The sequence below is a fragment of the Tetrapisispora phaffii genome, chromosome 5 (genome assembly GCF_000236905.1).
Source record: "Tetrapisispora phaffii CBS 4417 chromosome 5, complete genome".
NCBI lineage: Eukaryota > Fungi > Ascomycota > Saccharomycetes > Saccharomycetales > Saccharomycetaceae > Tetrapisispora > Tetrapisispora phaffii.
Window position 1 is genome coordinate 666968 of NC_016524.1, and position 19478 is coordinate 686445.

General features: G+C 35.0%; 7 protein-coding genes and 1 non-coding gene across 8 annotated transcripts; 1 reads left to right on the forward strand and 7 right to left on the reverse strand.

Moving 5' to 3' along the window:
* Window positions 1-268: 268 nt before the first annotated feature.
* ERG1 (squalene monooxygenase) lies at window positions 269-1747 on the reverse strand (the record flags this gene model as incomplete). The annotated part of the gene is made up of 1 exon (XM_003685792.1): window positions 269-1747. One exon carries the CDS (start codon window positions 1745-1747, stop codon window positions 269-271), a length of 1479 nt encoding a protein of 492 aa, XP_003685840.1.
* A 2041-nt stretch (window positions 1748-3788) lies between these two features.
* On the reverse strand, window positions 3789-5393 carry ATF2 (alcohol O-acetyltransferase; the record flags this gene model as incomplete). The annotated part of the gene is made up of 1 exon (XM_003685793.1): window positions 3789-5393. The coding sequence occupies one exon, from the start codon at window positions 5391-5393 to the stop codon at window positions 3789-3791; it is 1605 nt and encodes a 534-aa protein (XP_003685841.1).
* Window positions 5394-5915: 522 nt separating this feature from the next.
* PBP1 (Pbp1p) lies at window positions 5916-8159 on the reverse strand (the record flags this gene model as incomplete). The annotated part of the gene is made up of 1 exon (XM_003685794.1): window positions 5916-8159. One exon carries the CDS (start codon window positions 8157-8159, stop codon window positions 5916-5918), a length of 2244 nt encoding a protein of 747 aa, XP_003685842.1.
* Window positions 8160-8707: 548 nt separating this feature from the next.
* OKP1 (Okp1p) lies at window positions 8708-9877 on the reverse strand (the record flags this gene model as incomplete). Its single annotated transcript, XM_003685795.1, has 1 exon — window positions 8708-9877. One exon carries the CDS (start codon window positions 9875-9877, stop codon window positions 8708-8710), a length of 1170 nt encoding a protein of 389 aa, XP_003685843.1.
* Window positions 9878-10384: 507 nt separating this feature from the next.
* On the reverse strand, window positions 10385-12265 carry TPHA0E03200 (MFS transporter; the record flags this gene model as incomplete). The annotated part of the gene is made up of 1 exon (XM_003685796.1): window positions 10385-12265. The coding sequence occupies one exon, from the start codon at window positions 12263-12265 to the stop codon at window positions 10385-10387; it is 1881 nt and encodes a 626-aa protein (XP_003685844.1).
* Window positions 12266-15285: 3020 nt separating this feature from the next.
* Window positions 15286-15394, forward strand: TPHA0Etrna5P. Its single transcript has 2 exons — window positions 15286-15322; window positions 15358-15394. It is a non-coding gene; the product is annotated as a tRNA-Pro (tRNA).
* Window positions 15395-15728: 334 nt separating this feature from the next.
* On the reverse strand, window positions 15729-16934 carry TPHA0E03210 (uncharacterized protein; the record flags this gene model as incomplete). The annotated part of the gene is made up of 1 exon (XM_003685797.1): window positions 15729-16934. One exon carries the CDS (start codon window positions 16932-16934, stop codon window positions 15729-15731), a length of 1206 nt encoding a protein of 401 aa, XP_003685845.1.
* A 955-nt stretch (window positions 16935-17889) lies between these two features.
* On the reverse strand, window positions 17890-18948 carry TPHA0E03220 (uncharacterized protein; the record flags this gene model as incomplete). The annotated part of the gene is made up of 1 exon (XM_003685798.1): window positions 17890-18948. The coding sequence occupies one exon, from the start codon at window positions 18946-18948 to the stop codon at window positions 17890-17892; it is 1059 nt and encodes a 352-aa protein (XP_003685846.1).
* Between the last annotated feature and the right edge of the window lie 530 nt (window positions 18949-19478).

Below are 19478 nucleotides of genomic sequence, written 5' to 3' on the forward strand. Positions count from 1 at the left end.
CATATATATATATGTATATAAATAATGGAACAATGAACAGTAAGTATCAAATCTTTTTTTATTAGTAATATAAATAGTTTATAATGGTTCGATCATTTATTAAAATATAACTTTCCACAATGGAAAACATCTCTAAAAATCATACATTAACATTAATTTTGAAGATGTTTTAGGTGAAAGATAAGTATCTCAAGTTCTCTCTATAGTTTAGTATCGTAATTTTATGAGAATATCAAATATCAAATATCAAATTTTTTTAATGATTAGTTTAACTGAACATTTCTTCGTATAAGAATGGAGTGAAGACTTTGAAAGCAGTTATTAGAATGGAGAATGCTTGGAAAAAACCAACTAAACCTTGTTCTTGGATGTTGATGTAACAAGCATAGAATGCGACAGCGAAGAAAACTCTGGTTAATACTAATGGCTTTGGTAAGACACCAGCTAAGAAACGAGCTGGGACAGCAATACTGTCACCACCTCTTTGGAAGTATTTGAAACAACCCTTTTGTAAAACCTTTAACTCTGGAGTGTTAGCAGCGAATAGAGCGTATAGAGCAATGGATAAGACGTTAATGACAACGCCGTAGTCCTTCTTTTCGTAGTTGAAATCTAAGATTTCATCTAAGACTAATTCACGGTCGTTGAAATCTAAGTCAGAAATCTTCTTCATTAATAAGACAACATCTTGTAAACCGACGGTCATACCACCACCGGTTAATGGATGTCTTTGATTTAAGGCATCACCAATAACACATAAACCGGTAATTTGGTTAGGAATGGCTGGTAAGTAGGAATTTGGCATAGATTTGAATTTACCTTCAGCTAAAGCAGCGTCGAAAGATGGACGTAATTTCTTTGGAATGAATGGTTGAACTTCTTTAGTCATCCAACCTTTAATATCACTTGGCAACTTGGCAGAGTTGTAAGCACATAATAATCTGACTTCTTCTGGGGAAATTTGGTAACAGATGATTGGCAGGTGGTTGTTACCTAAGATAACGTGACCGTGCTTTGGAGCTGGCATGTCAGCGTTGTATAAAGCCATACCAATAAAAGAAGAATCAACTCTAGATTGATGGTCTGGGTGTAATTCGGTTCTGAAACGGGAGAAGATACCGTCACAGACGAAGGTCAAGTTAGCCTTGAAGACAACCTTACCACGGGTTGGAATATCAACCTTAGCACCGTAAACTTCGTTTTTGTCATCTTTCATGATTTCAATAACGGTACCTTGTAATCTGGTGACATTTGGCTCATCAGCAACGATTTTTCTTAAGTTTTGTAAGAATTTACCGTGAACGAAAGCAATACCTCTTTCTCTTTCGTCATCTTCGAAATCCTTGATCTTAATATTAGCATCATCTAAGACTTTGTCGTTACCATCCTTGACAATACCTTCTAGTTTTTCAACTGGAGCAGAGTCAGCTTTGTATGGGTATGGAATGTCGACTTCTTCACCGTTGTAAATAACAGTGTAACCAGTGACTGGGTAAGCATCAATGTTGTTGAAAGCTTGAACCATACCTAAAGATTTCAAAGCTCTAACACCGCCTGGTTGCATTAATTCACCGACAATTCTTTCTGGGAAAGTCCATTCCTTCTCAACGATTAAAACTTTCTTACCTTTTCTGGCCAAAGCAGTAGCGATACATGGACCAATAACACCACAACCGACGATTAAGGCGTCGTATTTAACATTTTCATCAGCTGTTAGCAACTCTGGAGCAACAGTTTTACCAGACATTTTCGAGTATATCCTTTTTAATTGAATTGTCAATACTTAGTTTAGAGAAGGTAACAAAAGATACTTTAATAGAAGAGATGCAAGAATATCAGCAAGCTTAAAATAAGTTGGCATAGGTAGGTCTTATTTCAATAATACAAATATAATATAATATAAGTATTTATATAAAAGTAATTTCGATATCAGAAGTAGTAATAACTGGAAAAAAAATTATAAAAAAGAAAAACGTATAAACTTGTAGGAAAAGCTCATGAAAAAGAAAGTTGCACTAAACTTTAACATTAAAGCTTAATTTAGACAACCATTGAGAAAGAAACATCAAAGCGATTACCGATACTAGATAATACCTTTTGATAATCTGGATATTACAATTGAGTTACTGTACAATGCAATAAGGGAAGTGACTATGAACAGAATTTTTTTTTTTTTCTATTTTTCAGTAGACCAGTATATGGTGAATTAGAAAAGTAACATGATAATTAACTAAAAAATGCAGTGCTCATTGAAGAAATAGAACCGTCACCTCGTTCAATTGAATTGAATTGAAAACAAAAACACAGATTCGTATACAAATGGAGAGGGACTCATAGTTCTACAGAAATAATAAGCGAACACCGTAAAATTTTGCAGTTTGGATTAACTAATTTCAAGCGATGTGATGCGATTGAACCGATGGAATGCAATCGGAATAGGATGCGATGAGGTGAGAATCAGCTTGTACAAGTAGATAATAAGAATTAAGTTTGTAAGATGAAAAAAAAACATCATTGCTTAAAAATGACTAGCATGGTGATACCACGAACAAAACAAACAAAACACAAGCAATACACAAACAAGTACGTACACACGTGAAATGAAACAGACAACGAATAAGCCTCTTTATTTTTATTTCTACTCTTCAGCTGGCAAAACTCAGCTAGAGACTAAACATCATCTTATGAGCAACCTATTCAGTTCAGTGTAGCTTGTCTAGTCAGCATAACCATGCACTTGCTTGCTTCGAAGAACAATGATCTCTTGAACCTTCATCTCGTCTTCTTTGTAATGGGTATTGTACTGAATTTCAGTTTTAAACATTTCGAAAAGTTCTTCTTGAAGGCGGAGAAGACACCGCACAGTTGCTGACTTCTCTTTTGGGATAAACACGCATCGCCTAGTGAACTGTGCGCGCAAACTACGAACACAAAAAACGCAAAAGAGCGAAAAGAAAAAAAAGCAATGAAAGTGTCGCTCGTTTAAGTCACTGATTCTGGATCTCCTCTCGAGGCCGCTGCGCCTAGTTATGTGCTGTTTTATTAACTTAAACGAGCGACACTTTCATTGTTTCTCTGCTTGATTGCTTTTTAACTTGTTTACTTTTTTTTCCGCGCTTTCCGCGCAGTTTGACTAGGGAAAATATCTTTTTCTTTTTTGGTGTTCTATCGTAGAATCAGATGAAATACGATAAATTGGTGTAGCTAAACGAGAGCACCCCGAATTCGTGTGGCTCCTTCACTGGGGAGAGAACGAGCAACGCTAAGATTTGGTAGCATTCCCTTTTGTCGCCAGATCTCGGATTGCACATGCGCAGCTTGCACTGTGAGAACAGATCTAGTCCGATCCACTCCGATCCGATCTGATCTGGCGACCTGTCCGCGCCCTTACATCTGCTTTTGCGTGAACTTGTTTCACGTATCTTTCACTGGGCAGTCTAACAGCTTGTAAATTTAAACGACGTATCATCGCTAAAAAACCAGAAACCATATATACGTGCATATATTCACAATTTATGTATACAATAAGGGTACATACAGGCGATGCGTATGGTATACATATATGACGGTAGTCAAGTTCCATTGCACTGTATTATACCTTCCACCGTTTAATAATCCTTGGCAAGCAGTTATCGTCCTTACAAGAACAGTAGGGTAATGGAATAGAATACATACAATAACTATTTTGTTATTATATATATACACATATATGTACAGTCTTATAAGACGTAAGGTTCCGGATATTTTTCTTAAAATTCATCATGAGCCAGTATTCGCAGGGGTAAGTGCTATAACTTTGCGAAGTTTTCAACAGTCTTTCTGAAAAATCTACAGAAATCTTCAAAGTTTTCTCTTGACTTAACACTCCCTCTAACACCATTCATTAAGATATTCATACCACACTTGTCTGTCGAGATCAAATTTAATCCAAATGTAAATTTCATACATCCAGGCGATTGTGAAAAAATAATATTATTAACATGAACTTTCTTAGTCAAATCTTCATTACGATAGCCAACGTTACTAAACAACAAACCTCCACGTTTATGGTTAGTGTAATCATCTTTGATTGTTTTATCCATATTAGTGTTATTAATGATCAAATCACTGAATAAGACACCAAAACCAACTAATTCGTCTCCATTGCGGTAGGAATTTTGATAATTCTTATGGTAGTAGTCAACCAATTTGAAGAATTTATCGTATTCAAATTCATTGATATTGAATTGAGAAATTAAATTGAAATAGTGTGTACCACCAACATTAGAACCGTATCTATACAAATCCCTGGTTTCAGGATCGTCAGGCAATAATCTTCTAGCATTGGTAGCCAGTGCACAATCAACACCCCATTGCCACCAGTTATTTAAATTTAAAATTTTGTTGTATTTATACATGGCAACAAAGAAACATGCTTGGATAAATGGAGTCAATGTAACTGAATTATACAAACAATTCTTTATTGTCTTCTTCATTTTAGCAACTTCCTCACTGGAAAAATTGATCAAGTAATCATAAGTTAATGGATCTTCCGACACAAACTCAGCAGGAGTATCACCTCCATCAGAAGTGTATTGCAATTTAGTTTTACAAATATTCCCGACAATAAACTTTGGAATAGAAGACAATGTTGGTGTATAACTAATTCTTTCAGTAATCGGAATAGGTAATTTGCTAATTAACTTATAATCCTTGGAATAATTGATAATGTTAATATCATTTCCAATGACGATAGTATCATTTTCCACATTAGCTTGTTTGCTTAAAATATTAGTTAAATCTTCAAAAAAATTAACAGCACTAGTACCGTCACTATCAAAATGGTTCGAGACAAGAATAAAATCTTTCCACTCTGTAGAACTAGTTTTAGATGGTAAACAAATGATTCTCCAGTTAGGTTTCTTAGGATCACAGATAGCGATTTTAATTGTGCTTACCATTTCTGAAATTTCATTTGAAAATTTATAATCGTTTTTTACAAAAATATCACTTATTTTAGTAGTAATTGACTTGTATTCATCTTGTTCATTCATAATAATATCATTGATGTTAACTTCGTTAAGAACTCTAATGTAATCATGAATTGGACAAGGTTTGCTCAAATATTCTTCACTTCTATAATATGCTTCGTGCTTTGGATAAAATTTTGGTACAATATATTCAATTAAAGCTGGATATTGCAAAAACATTTCTCTAAAAGCATGGCTCAATTGAACTTTATTGACTTTCTCATTTAGCTCACAATAAATATTGAAATTATTGTAAAGCTTTTGTCTTTGTATAATTGCAAAATAATCTTGTAAATGGCCCATACGTCTGGCATGTCCTCTCTCAATCAATTCTTCAGTAATGTACGGTTTGTACTCATCAAATGACAAAGCTTCCAAACTCATCTTTCGTGTAACATATAACTTTGTTGCTCAATTATATTATTCCATAATAGTATTCTTATACAGATTCATATATTGTAACTTCTGTTGTTTATATATATATATTATCCACTTCAAAAATATTTTCACCTAATTTATTGCCTATTATTATCAATATTACGTATTGCGGTTGTTAACAGAACTTCGTGTATTTTAGACGCACAACAAAATAAAAAACTTATTGCATGAGGACCGCATGGGAATTCTTGTTACTGAACGAATAAAACGAAGTAATAACCCAATCCAGGAACAATGAGATATCAATTGAAAGAGATGAAGCACGTTACATGCCAAACATGATAAATTAATGTACTGTACTAGCATCCAACGTAAAGTCCTTAATATAAATAACAAAAAAATATTATCTGAAAAATTATTATATACAAGTTCAGTCAGATCTATTACCTAGTTAATTAACATCACTAATATTATTCAATGAATATATATATGTAAATGTGTAAGTAAATATTTACATAACCTATATGCTCATTCATTAACATTTTTTGATGTTGGTTCTTGTGTATTGGAATTTTTATTTGATTCTGAACCATTTCCTTGATTTTTAGTAGGGTGTCCATTAGCGTTGTTGTTACGGTAATGATTATTGTAATGTGAGTTATTATTGTTTTTATAATTATTATTGTTATAGTAATAAATGTTATTGTTATTATTATGACGGTTGAAGTTGCTGTTGTGGTGGCTATTTGGTTTGTAGTGAGAATTTTGAGGTTGTGAATGCCCTGCCATACCTTGATTAAATGTCATACCGCCTTGGTACATATACGGGTTACCAAGATGGACAGGTGCTGGCCCACCATAGCCTAATGACTGGTACTGTTGTTGTGGTGACATTCCTTTCGCTCCTTCTTTTCCGGAAGAACCCATCACACCCACCATCTGAGGAACCATTCCAGGATACATCATTGGTTGTTGCATTGGGACATACATACTCATACCACCATTCATGAGGGGATTTATTCCAGCAGTAGACATTGGATAACCAATCATACCACCCATAGCCATCTGCATTTGGTGATTGCCCATATTAGGGTCATACGATCTCATTTGTCTTTGTTGTAATCTCATTTGGGCTTTCTGGACGAGTACTCTTTCATCAGGGAATAATGCTTTGTGAGATTTTTCGATAGTACTTTCCCAAGTTGGAGCAGTGAAGTAGGGTTTTTCTATTATGAACGGTTGCATGATTTTTTCTTCCTTGCCCATTTCACTTTCTGCTTTTTCAATATTTTTATCATATGAGGCCTTCGCACTTTCAAACATATTGAAATTATTATTAAAAATCTCCTTCTTGCGATTATTAGAGTGTGGCAAACCTTGGCTTCCAAAAAAGATAGTAGCATGACGTCTTCTTGAGGAAATAGATGGACGTTTCCCGTCAGTTCCTTTACCAGAAGATGATGCTTTGGAACTACCCTTGGTACTATTTGAATCCTTTGGTTCTTCACTCTTTTTAACAACTTCCTTCATATCTTCAGGAACTTTGAAAGGAACTTTAAATTTTTGAGAAAACTTTTTTAAATCTTCAATTTGTGTTTCTTTAGAATTAAAGTTCTCTTTGGTAGAAGTTCCAACAGAGTAAATAGTTTTTTGAATGCCATTCTTAACAACATTTGAGTATGAAATCTTGGTACTATCACTTTTACCTTCAATATTCTTTGTGTTCAAAGTTGGTCCAGCCTTCATAGTAGATGCTGGAGCACCTACAGTAGACTGTTCAGTAACTGATGAAATGATTGCAGGATCAATATGGTGAGGTTGATGTCTTAAAGTTGGGGGAACATATTTACTTGGTTTGTTTTCTATCGGCTTTGTGTTCGATTTTAATGCTGCTAATAATTCATCCCCTCGTCTATCAACACCAGAATACTTGTCTTCCTCATCCATTCCAGAATCGTCGATAATTAGACCTCTGTCTTCAGCAACATGGATATTGGAAGAGCCTTGAGATTCAATTTCTTTTGCCAATTTTTCAGCTTCTTGCAGTCTTTTTCTATATTCTGGATGACTCTTATCAATCTTGGTAGTGTAGAAATGCTCATCATATGAAGAAGTAACACCGAATTTCTTTTCATTGACAGCAAATTGATCCCAATTCGAAGAACCGTCATCCAGGCCCTGGTTCAAAGCAGAGCTATCATCAGCCTCTGGTGCCCATTTTTGAAGTTCACGTTCTTTAATCTTTGGTGCTGATTTTGAAATGTCAACGTCAGTCTTGAATTTTGATGATTGTTCAGTGTGACTTGTTGTATTCTGTTGTTTTATTGGTTGTTGAGAAATAATTTCCCTTTTTTTGTTAGCTTGTTCATATTTCTCATCCAAACTAAAGGAAATGTTGTTTAATTCAAGCTCAGCAACATCTTTCCCATGGAATAGTAAAGTTTCTCCCAATTTTGTCTCAGAGTCCTTAGTGTCAATATCGGAAAAACCAACATCGACTAGTTTTGGAAATTTTAGGACAATTTCAATTCCTTCTTTTGATTCTGGATTGTAGGCAGATAAGATACCTGAAAACTTAGTCCCTGAAAACAAAGTTGCAGTTACTTCAGAACCAATACTGTTAACGAACAAATAATCTTGACGATCAGTAAAAGATGCTAAAGTTTCAGGACTTTCGGCAAACATAGCTTGAGATGTCGCATGGGAACGGTTAGAATTGTGGTAAGAACTACCACCGCTCTGCTTTTTATTTGAAAAGTTACCGCCTTTCATTGAATTGATTTTTTGCTTTCTTCACCCACGTAGTTCAAGCAATGGAAACTATAAAATCTAGCTTATAGGCAATGAACTTATAATGCACTATATATTTACACTTGATATAGCAATATATCAAATGAAGAGATCAATTGTCTAATTGCAAATAAACTTCTGAAAGTCTTTAACTTATAGAATTCTTTTAAATAACTTAAATTATTGCCTACTGTCTGTATACATTTATATATATTTTTCATTTCTTAAGATACGGGGACCCATCAATTTATCGACCGTGGACGATGAGAACTAAGAATCGTAAGCTCAGCAATGGAATCAAAGGGTTAATACACTAGCCATTTATATGTATAGATAATGTAAGGTTCCATTATCGATGAAGTATCAGCATGAACCTAAAGATTCTGTTTACTATACTTGAAGTGGAGTCGACTGTTGTGAACTTCTGAGATGTTTTATTAATATTACAATTACAGAAATTAATATAAAGCTACCTATTGGCACATAAACTGCTTCAGATCCGTTAGGGCTGTTTGTCTATTTTTATGTACTTAATCATCTTCATTATCGACATTTCTGTTATTTAGCTTTTTGAATTCTTTATTATGGTTAAGCTCAAGTATTGAATTTATAGTCTTCGATAACTTATTTGATGTCTGTTCATAACTTTCCAGACTAGGTAAGTACAACGATGCATTTGTATCTCTATCCTTTTGCATAGTGATTGTGTCAAACATTTGAGGTTCTTCTGCATCATCTGACAAGTCTATCTCCAAATTTAGCTCATAAAGATCCGTACTGAACTTACTGCTGTGATTATTGTTATCCGTATCATTTAATACTGTTGAATCTGTATTGGTTTCAAAATTAAAGGAGTTTGAAATCGATTTGCTTAAACTGGAATGTAAATTGTTATCAATTAGTTTCTCAACCAAGCGCTTACGATTGTTTTTCATTAGTTTTTTACTAGTATCTCTCAATTTAATCAATTCTGCTTGTGATTTAATTAGTTCAGTTTCAACTCTTTCTGCATTCTCAAGCTCTTGGATATATCTGCTTTGAATAAACTTTCTCTTAGCAAATATATATTCAATATCTAAATCCTTATCAGCTAATCTGGATGGAAATTTTGATTTCGCCAATCTTTGTTTTATTTTTGATACAATGTCATCCATGATAGATTGTTTCTGTTTATAAACTTTTTTAATTTCTCGTTGATTGTAATTAGTAACAGCTTCTAATTCATCTTTATATTTATTCATAACACCCTCTATCCCATATTCAATATTATTTTCTAATAATTGAATCACTGAATTAACCATGGTTTTCGATGGTCTTCTCCATTTCTTTAGATCATAATTTGTTGGCAGTTTTTCCTTATACCCTTTTCTAATGACTTTATTGAACTCCCAAGGTTGGATTTCTTCTTTATCATACAAAGTGTCTTTATTGATTATAATTTCTCTTACTGGAGCCTGGACTCCTCTTTCATTCTCATTATTTTTTGAGAGAGGTTCATCATGCACAGGTCTATTTCGTATCGGCTTTTCACGATGAGGACTTGAATAAAACAACTTCTTACTCATTTTTGTATGTTCATCTGCCTCTTCTAATTCATCCAGTCTCAAATGTTTACTATTATTTACATCCATTAATATACTACTATTAGCAGAATCATTTTCGATTTCATCTAGAAATCTATTTTCCGGAGATGACGACATTCTCTCCACTTTTCGTTTCAAATAAATCTTAACAAATGTGTCTAATCATATACTTATTGTAACAGGTGTATGCTGATAATAATTATTATCTCCCAGTAGCTTAACAGCCAATATCAATTCAATTTAAATATATAAAACAAATCAAATTATATATATATATATCCTGGATTATTTATTTTAAATATTGTTTAATTCTCGTTTACGCGTAATAAATTTTGTAACCTTAAGTTGCGATGAGACACATTAGCTTAAAAGAATGGATTGACATTAAAGAGAAACTAAGAAACTTATTTACATTTTATATGGAAACAATTACTTAAAGAGACTATATTATCTGATTCAATCTATTAAAAGTTTTATTATATTAATCTATTAGTTAATGAGTGGGAACGTGTATATCTAAACAGATGCATTTAGTTAAATATATATTTTGCTTTTCATTTTATGTTAGCTTTTAGCTTATGATAAGTTTATGTTGTGTGTGACCGTATTGTTAATCTAGTCTATTTAATATGAATCAGAACTAGACTCTGTATTGTTTGTGGTTTCTTTATTTGAGTTATTTTCGACATCTTCAGCAGTTACTTTAACGACATCAACAGATGGAGAATATGCATACTTTGATCTTTTCCTAATGGTAGCACCATATCTGTAGAATAGGAATGGGATTGCACAGCATGCTAGACCGATAAAGGCCATTAATGTTGAAGCCCATTCGTAACCTAATCTGTGATACATTTGAATTGTGAATAATGGAACCGAACCACCCCACATCGATCTAACAAATGTCTTAGCAGCTAGACCTGATGCAGCATAATGTTGATACGAGTCGACAATGTAGTTATTGGCTGGATTATATAGTAAAACAAAACCTAAACCACATGCAAAACCTGAGAAACATGGACCAGCCCAAGAAACATGTGGGAAAGAAGTCCAAGCATAACAAAATAAGCCAATTGGAACAAAAGCACAACCATACATCATTGGGATTAGTCTAAGCTCGGCAGGTGGAATTTCACCTTTATCGATAAAACGTTGAGCTCTCCTGTTGTAATCCATGTTAAATAGAGGAGAAACTGCAGTTCCAATTAAAACACCTACACCAATTGGGATAAACATGATGCTTGTCTTGATATCACTCCAACCTTTACCTTCGGAATAGACAACAGGATAGGCAAAGAAGAACATGTATAACAAACCGTAAAGAATTGCCATATACATAGTGACTAAAAATACAATCAATTCACTCAATAAAATTAAAGGTCTTAATAAACTGTCATTTGCAATTTCTTTTAATGTTCTAACTTTAATTTCAGAGACTGCTCTGTACGATTGGTCGCCAGTTAGTTTTCTTAATTTTTTAGCTCTTCTTTTCAGTATAGTTTGATGATGGGTTTCAGGTAAAAAGACGAATAAAACTGCGTATAAGCACCCACTTAAGATGATCATGAAGATGTAAACCCATCTCCAACCACAGTACACTGTTAATAGAGAGCCAACGATTGGACCCATGACAGGACCTAAAAATGGGGCAGCAGAGAAAATAGACATAGCGATACCACGTTCTTCCGTTCTCCAGATATCACTCAAGGAACCACCGATGATGCACATTGGTGCAGAAAAAGCTAGACCATCTAGGAACCTGAATGCAAGCAAAGTTCCAATGTTCTGAGCCACGGCACAAGGAATGATAAATATGACAGCGACAAATAAAGTTGTGCAGTAAATCCAGTTTCTACCTAATTCCTCGGATAGAGGAGCGAAAACTAACGGACCTAGACCGAAACCCCAAACCATTAGAGAGACAGTCAAAATTATGACCTCTTCAGAGACGCCGAAATGAGCTGCTGGGGCATTGATATCACCTGTGACAACAGCCGACATCATTGCGACGACGAAACAGATTATACCTAATAGGACAGTGATATTCCATTTTATTCTTGCATCCCAAGTCCTGGGATCATCTCTATCGTCATCCACAAACTCGACAATACGGAACCCAGTCTCTGAATCGATTGGATACTGCCATTTATCTTCCTCATGGTAAAAATTTGTGGTTGATGGTATAATTTTATGTGGCGCCTCTTTATCGATCATTTCCTCTACAGGACCAATACCGTGGGTTAAACTTTCGTAGTCTGACAGGACACGCTGGACACCTTCTCTATGTGAATTTACAATTGATAGAATTTCTTCTCTTTCATTGACACCCAATGAAATTGATTTTTTCGATAAATTCGAAATCGTCTGCGACAGAGTATTTACAATTCCATCATTTTGATTATCTGTCTCGTTAATTTCCGGGATATATGATTTAATTGATTCCAGATCATCCTCGTTATGGTCGTTGGAAGTAGACTCTGAGGTTACTAAATGCGGATATGACATATTGGTTACTAGTGTCGTTTGTTGTTTTTGTATGCATTCTACGAATAGCAAAAAAAATTATTAATAAAATAGACAATGGAAGATGAAATGAATAAACTTGTTGGATGCAAAAAACACCCTCTGCTTTTATATTAATTGAAATACTATTAATCAATCGAGTTGCAGTACCATTGGTAATATGTGTGACATCTATTATCAATGTGGTTGGTGTGCATAGTCCAACTTAACAGCCGAAACGCATTGAAGAGATCTCGATTCCCCGCGAGTCTTAATAGCCGAATGCAGCACTGCATTGTCGGTTACTAAGAAAAACGAAAACGAAGCGCGCGAAGACTACCGCCGCAGCAGTGGCCGAAAAGGGCAACGGCAGGAAAGAGAGCAACGGCGGACCGCACTGCGAGGGTCGGCCCGCGGTTGTTACAAAGGTGAAACCGGGGCCAGATGTGTGGCGCGCGCGCGTCGATGTGCAGGAAATGCCGAAGTTGCAGCCGCAAAAATACACAGGCCCTGCATTCTCGCTCAGGTTTTTCCGTCTGTTTTTCTTTTTCGTTTCCCCTTGTGCGGGATTGGCGCAGTGGTGGTGTAACAGCCGACGCATTCTTGCTCTTATTGGCTCTCTCTTCCTCCCAGCTTCTCCACGCCTATTGGTGAAAAAAGGGTTCGGAAAACACAATAGTTAATTGCTTGATGACACAGCAATAAAAGCGTCGTAAATTACATTGCTCACCATATGCATTACAATATAGTTAGTGCAAGAACGTTCCTTTGCTTATGATAGGCAATCCGTTACCGCAAGAATTGCTCTAATGACTTGTTTCTTGGTATATCGACGGTGTCCGAAGATGTGTTATCACAGGTGCTAGGAGATCGGAATTTTAGCTGGTGTTCAGGGACCAGTTTGAAGTCACATTCTCTTTTGTCAAGCTCGATACTGGCCTGTTACTCTATGATGTATCCACATTGATATTGTAAAAAATTTGTGATTTTTTTTTTGCCTTCTTTTCTGGTGGAAGCAAAGTGTCACGATCTGAAAATAGCTGTCTAAAGGCAGTTTTGCTGCTGTTTATCAAGAAACATTTATTTAAATGTTTTCGTTCAGGTCTATAAATACCACTTGGCGTTGGCATATTTCTTTTTATCTTTGTAGCACATTCTAAATAGTCCTTGTTCACCTCTCTTGCACATGTATAACACAACAATCTCCATCTGTGAAAATATGAAAGTAATTACTGCAGGCATTGCAATTATAGCCTATCTGAAACTCGTTTCCTGCTTTTTGTATGCCAAAAAATTACAACAGAGTACTTCTGCATTGATTGATTCCGTAGAACGGTTTGCTGCATTGTCTTATTATAATCTAACAAATGCTGACGCTTTAGACGTCTCGACGATACATTACGATGACATTTACAGTAATTTGAACCATTGGAAACAACTAAATAACGAATTGCAAGGTTTAAATGACCATTATAAAAACAATCCAGTGGTTAAGAAAATGTTGGTTTCCTTGTTCGAGTTGAAAAAGAAGCAAATCGATTCAATGTCGACTGATAAATTCTCGCTGGTCACTAAATTCCCACAAATAGTGGAAAATTTCCAAAATTTTATGAATCGAGTCAATAACGTAAAAGCTGACGATAATGGAAAACAAAGGGACTCGCCATTTGATCAGTATAAGAGCAAAGAAAAACATCAAGCTGCTGTGGTCTCCTTGGCAAACTACATCGAAAAGACGCACGATGCAGTTTCCACTCAGACAGACATGTCAAAACAGAGAAGACTAATGGAAGCATTGGCATTGATATTTTCTTTGCACGCTGTAGTAACCGACATGTGCCCGATGTTAACAATACCTATTTGCTTGGTCTTTCTGTTTGTTGCAGATACAACTATAATCATTTGGGTAGCTTGGATGTATAGAGACTTGTTGACAAACAGGTGAGCAAACGATGTATAAGAAACTGTTAGAAGTGTTTAAATTTCATGTAAGTGGAGAACTTAATATTTGTTTTATTGTGTTCATATTTTTGGAGAAGCAAGCCTGGAACCAGAAACAAGTTCAATCGTGTTGAGGTTGACTGGGTGGTTAAGTTGTTCGTTAGTGTTCACAATTAGTAGGTAAGGATTTAATATTTAATCTGATGGGTTCTTTTATTAATATATTTAATACAAATCTGTGGAGAAACAAGCTTATGTTGGTTAGTACCAACGTCTAAGTTAGTGTCGTTAGTCACTTTAGTTGCTTTCGAGTAGTCCATCTTCGTAATAGTCGATTGGTCTTTTATTAGTATATTTAAACAATTCTATATAGAGTTAGATGTCCTCTTAATATATAAGTTATCTCATATTTGAGTGAACACCTTACGTGACAGTCATTCTCCTAAGATCTTTAGTGCTGTATTGTACATCTGTGTTTATCACGTAGCCATTTCATTGTAGTGTAAAGTTTTCATCTATCATTTGAAAGCTTGTTCTAGAACCTTCTTGTCCACTAGTAAGTAATCAATTGGTTCTGAACTGCTCAATAGATGAATTCATTGTTTTAATATATTAAAATGTGGTTAAATTATACACTATATAATTAGATTAATCTCTCTGGTCTCTTGGACCTGGATCAATGAATTATTTACTATTGATTACCGGGGTTTATATATACATAATATTCCAATCTACCGTTCTGTCCAACGAGACGACGTCGTCGAGTTGAACACGTACGGCAGACTGATGGTTCTACAGTACTATTTATGCATTAGAAATTCTGCTATTACATTCTTGCAGGCACTATTGTTTCAGGTTGGTAACAATAATCTCCTAAAGAGGTAATATCTGGTATCGTATATTCACTTATACGTCCAGTGACATTTCCAACATGAACTTAAAGTGTCATAAACACTTAGTTCTGTCACATACACTACAAAAATTCTGACAGAGCAGTCTTCTTTAATGCCCATCGATTTAACACTTGTTCCCAAAATATTTGTAATCCTATTAAGTAGACTACTGCTCCCAATGTAAAAATAGGGCGTGTGGTCTAGTGGTATGATTCTCGCTTTGGGTATTTCCTTAGTTTACACTAAGGATATAATTCAAATATGCGAGAGGCCCTGGGTTCAATTCCCAGCTCGCCCCCTTTTGTCACTTAACTTTTTAATAAATTATATGGAAATTCTCTTAATAGTAAAAGTCACGGTAGTACCGTATATAACAAAATACACTAGTTTATATTTTTAATTGTCGTAATAACCGTTATTTTATTTAGCTATTCAATGTTATTTATTGCTATAGAACTATATTTTTATCCTACAGCATTCTAAGTTATTCTTATATGCTACGATGTATTTGGAACTCTAATGTAACAGAATCGAGTAGAAACATTATATAAAAATAAGGTAAAAACATGCGTCATGAACGAACTCAAGATAATTAGTTTATGATTAGAGAGAAAGATAACATCCAGTTTCAGTTAGAAATCTTCTTCTAAAGAGAATGGGTTTTCTGATTCTGTGTTTGATGATTTGGAAATAACACCAGCAAATTGATAATCTGAAACTCTCTTTTCGAAGAAATTGGTCTTACCTGCTAAGGAAATGTTTTCCATGAAATCGAATGGATTTTCAACCTTAAAGTATTTTTTGTTACCGAATGCAACCAATAGTCTATCAGCGACGAATTCGACGTATTGGTTCATTAAATCAGCATTCATACCTAGTAAAGAAACTGGTAAAGCATCCAAGAAATATCTTTTTTCAATTTCAACAGCTTCGGTGACGATTTTTTCGACAATCTCTGGAGATGGTTTATTTTTAATATGACTGAATAATATGCAGGCAAAGTCCGTGTGCAAACCTTCATCTCTGCAGATCAATTCATTGGAGAAAGTCAAACCTGGCATTAAACCTCTCTTCTTTAACCAAAAGATAGAGGCGAAGGAACCTGAGAAGAAGACACCTTCAATAGCAGCAAAAGCTACCAGTCTTTCAGCAAACAAAGCTTCTGAGTCGTTGATCCATCTTAGTGCCCATTCGGCTTTTTCTTTAATTTGCGGGATGGTTTCGATTGCGTTGAATAAGAATTGAGATTCTTTTGGATCCTTGACATAAGTATCGATCAATAGTGAGTAAGTTTCCGAGTGAATGTTTTCAATCATGATTTGGAAACCGTAGAACAATTTAGCTTCTGGAATCTTAGCCTCAACGGAGAAATTCTCGGTTAAATTTTCGTTGACAATACCGTCAGAAGCAGCAAAGAAAGCCAAGACTCTCGAAATGAAGAACTTTTCATTCTCATTCATTCTGTTATTCCAATCGTGCAAATCCTTACCCAAATCGATTTCTTCAGCAGTCCAAAAGGAGGCTTCAGCTCTCTTGTAGGCTTCGTAGACGTCTGGATACTTAATTGGGTAAAGAACCTTTCTAGAGTCATCCTCCACCAGTAAAGGTTCTGATTTTTCCAGTTCCTTCAATTTATGTCTCTGGACTCTATGTTTAGCCATGAATTGCTTATGTTCTTCGGCAGCTTTCGATAATCTTAATTGCAAAGCTTCTTCATCGAATTTGTTTTCTTTTAAAGCATCTAGGGTCTTACCTAAATTTGCCTTTGAATCTTTCAATTCCAAATCAGATAAAGCTGAAGCAGCAACCTTTGAAGGCGTTTCTTTTGGAGGAGCCATAATAAAAGTATGTGGTGGATGTGGACGGTGATATCAGTATACGTAATAAAAAGCCAAATCCCTTTAATTTCGTAATAACACCAGATCAATCAACAGTAGATAAAGATGTGTATATATGTATGTATCAGTTGGAAAAGAACAACCTATATATACAATAAGTGCGAAAAAATAATAACAATAAACAATAATATCAATTATAGAATTAGTAATGATTAGAATAAATCAAGGTAATAAAATAGAGTGTAAAAAATTTTTTAATTACGAAATAAAAGTTGCATGCACCTCTTATGTTTAAGCTGTACAAACTAAATGAAATTTGAATGTTAAACCATCTAAAGTATGGTGAATGTTAAAAACTGAAAAGTTTAAAAGGTCAAAAGTTTTGAGAAGACAGAAATGGCCAAAACCCGTTTTACGAAAAATTGAAAAATTGGGAAACGAAAAAAAGAAACGCGCAAAAGAAACAACATGGTGTGCAGAGGGCAGTGAGACGGCGCAGGGACAAGGGAGAAGGGAGAAGTGCGCAGGCTGGGTTGCATGTGGTCGTACGGCAGGTGCGCTGGGCGGGAGCAGTAGCGGGGAGGGATTACGGTAAGATGTTCGCATGGGACACAACTGTCGCAGTTATGCACACTGCAGGTGCGTCTTAGTGGACAGAAAGTGGTGCGGCAATTTGTGTGGTATTGCGGTATGGTGTGGGTCATGCGGCGTGTTCATAGTGTTATTGTTAAAGAGACGTAGGATGCCATTGGTGTCCTGTGAAAGTGTTGCAGGAGTGATCGATGTCCGGTTTTGCGGCCCACTTCCAAGACTGCTAAGAGCTGCAATTAATTAAATATACACCACTTACTTTCGTAACATTCTTCTATTGAGCAACTACATATAATACATAAACTAATAACTTTCTACAATATTATGCATAATACGTAAATTCGATTCTCCTGCATTGAAACGTTTAAAAATCTTCAGTCATAGAGAAGTTAGCTTCACCGTCTTTCTTCTCGTTGGTAGATGTCTGAGCAATGTCACTGGCTTTATGGTAGTCAGCCACTTTTTTGGCAAATGAGTTGGTGTTACCTGGAATTGCAACTTTTTCCATGAATGGGAATGGATTAGCCACGTTATATTCTTTTTCGGCACCAAAGGATACCAATAAGAAATCGGCTACATGTTCAATTAATTGTTCCATCTCGGCTATTTTCAAACCAAACTTCTCAATTGGTAATGTATCTTTTAACGAGGCCTTTTCGATCTTGACTGCATCAGTAATGATTCTATTCACAACAACTGGGTCGACGTCATGTTTCAAATGGGCGTACATCAAACTTTGGAAATCGGTGTGTAGGGCACGGTCTCTGAACATGTTTTGGACACCCTTTTGGAGGCCTGGGAATAACTTGCCACCCTTTGGAGAAAAGATACTGGCGTATGCAGCAAGGGAGAAGATACCTTGGACTGCAGCAAAAGCAATTAGTTTTTCGCCGAATAAATGGTCCTCGTTTTCAAACCAAGTCTTGGCGTATTCTAATTTGTCATTGATGTTGCTCAATTTCTTTAAGTCATCGAACATGGAAACTCTCTTACCGTTGTCCTTGATAATAGCATCAATTATTAAAGAGTAAACTTCTTGATGGATATTGTCCAACATGATTTGAAAACCATAGAAACATTTGGCTTCTGGGATCTGTACTTCAGCAGATAAGTTCTCAGTCAAGTTTAATTTGTCCATGTCATTGGAAGCAAATAATGCTAATAATCTAGTGATATATTCCTTTTCATCTTCACTAATTTCTTCACCATTGAAGTTTTCAATATCCTTGGTAAAATCTAATTCTTCAGCAGTCCAAAACAAAGCTTCACGTTGCTTGTAAGCATCATATACTTCATGATATTTGATTGGAAATAAGACGAATCTGCGATGGTTCTCGATTAAAATAACCTCATCCTTTTGCGACTCTTTAAGTAAATGACGTTTAGCTTTATGCTCGGCAAAAAATTCAGTGATACTAGACATGGTTTTCCTTTATAATGTGTTTATTTTTATTAAAGAAGTAAAGTGTGAAAATGATATCTGTAACGCAATAATAAATCCTTCAAGACCAACTATAATATAAGTTTACTCTCTTAAAAACAATTTATTAAATATGAAAATATTAATAAATTTTCTGATTTATAAATTATTTATCCTTACTAAAGTTAAAAAGTGAAAAAAAAACAAGAAACCGTTATGATGGAAATGAAAAGCCTGTAATGGTAATAGGTAATTTAGTTTAAATTAATGTCATTTTAACGATGTAATTGAAAAGTAGTAGAGCATTGAAATCTTGAAAGTTATAGTTTGAATTCTCACATGATTAATATTTATGCATTGGGGATTTTTAGTACACGTAGTGCATGTATTGCTTTAACTGAACATTATTTAAATTGTTAATGTGAAAATTTTTCGAAAATACTAAAACGTACAAATTGAATTCTTTAAAAAAAATTTCATTACCTAACAAATGTATGTGCTTTTTTAGTGGTTAAAGCTAGTTAAAGGAAGAG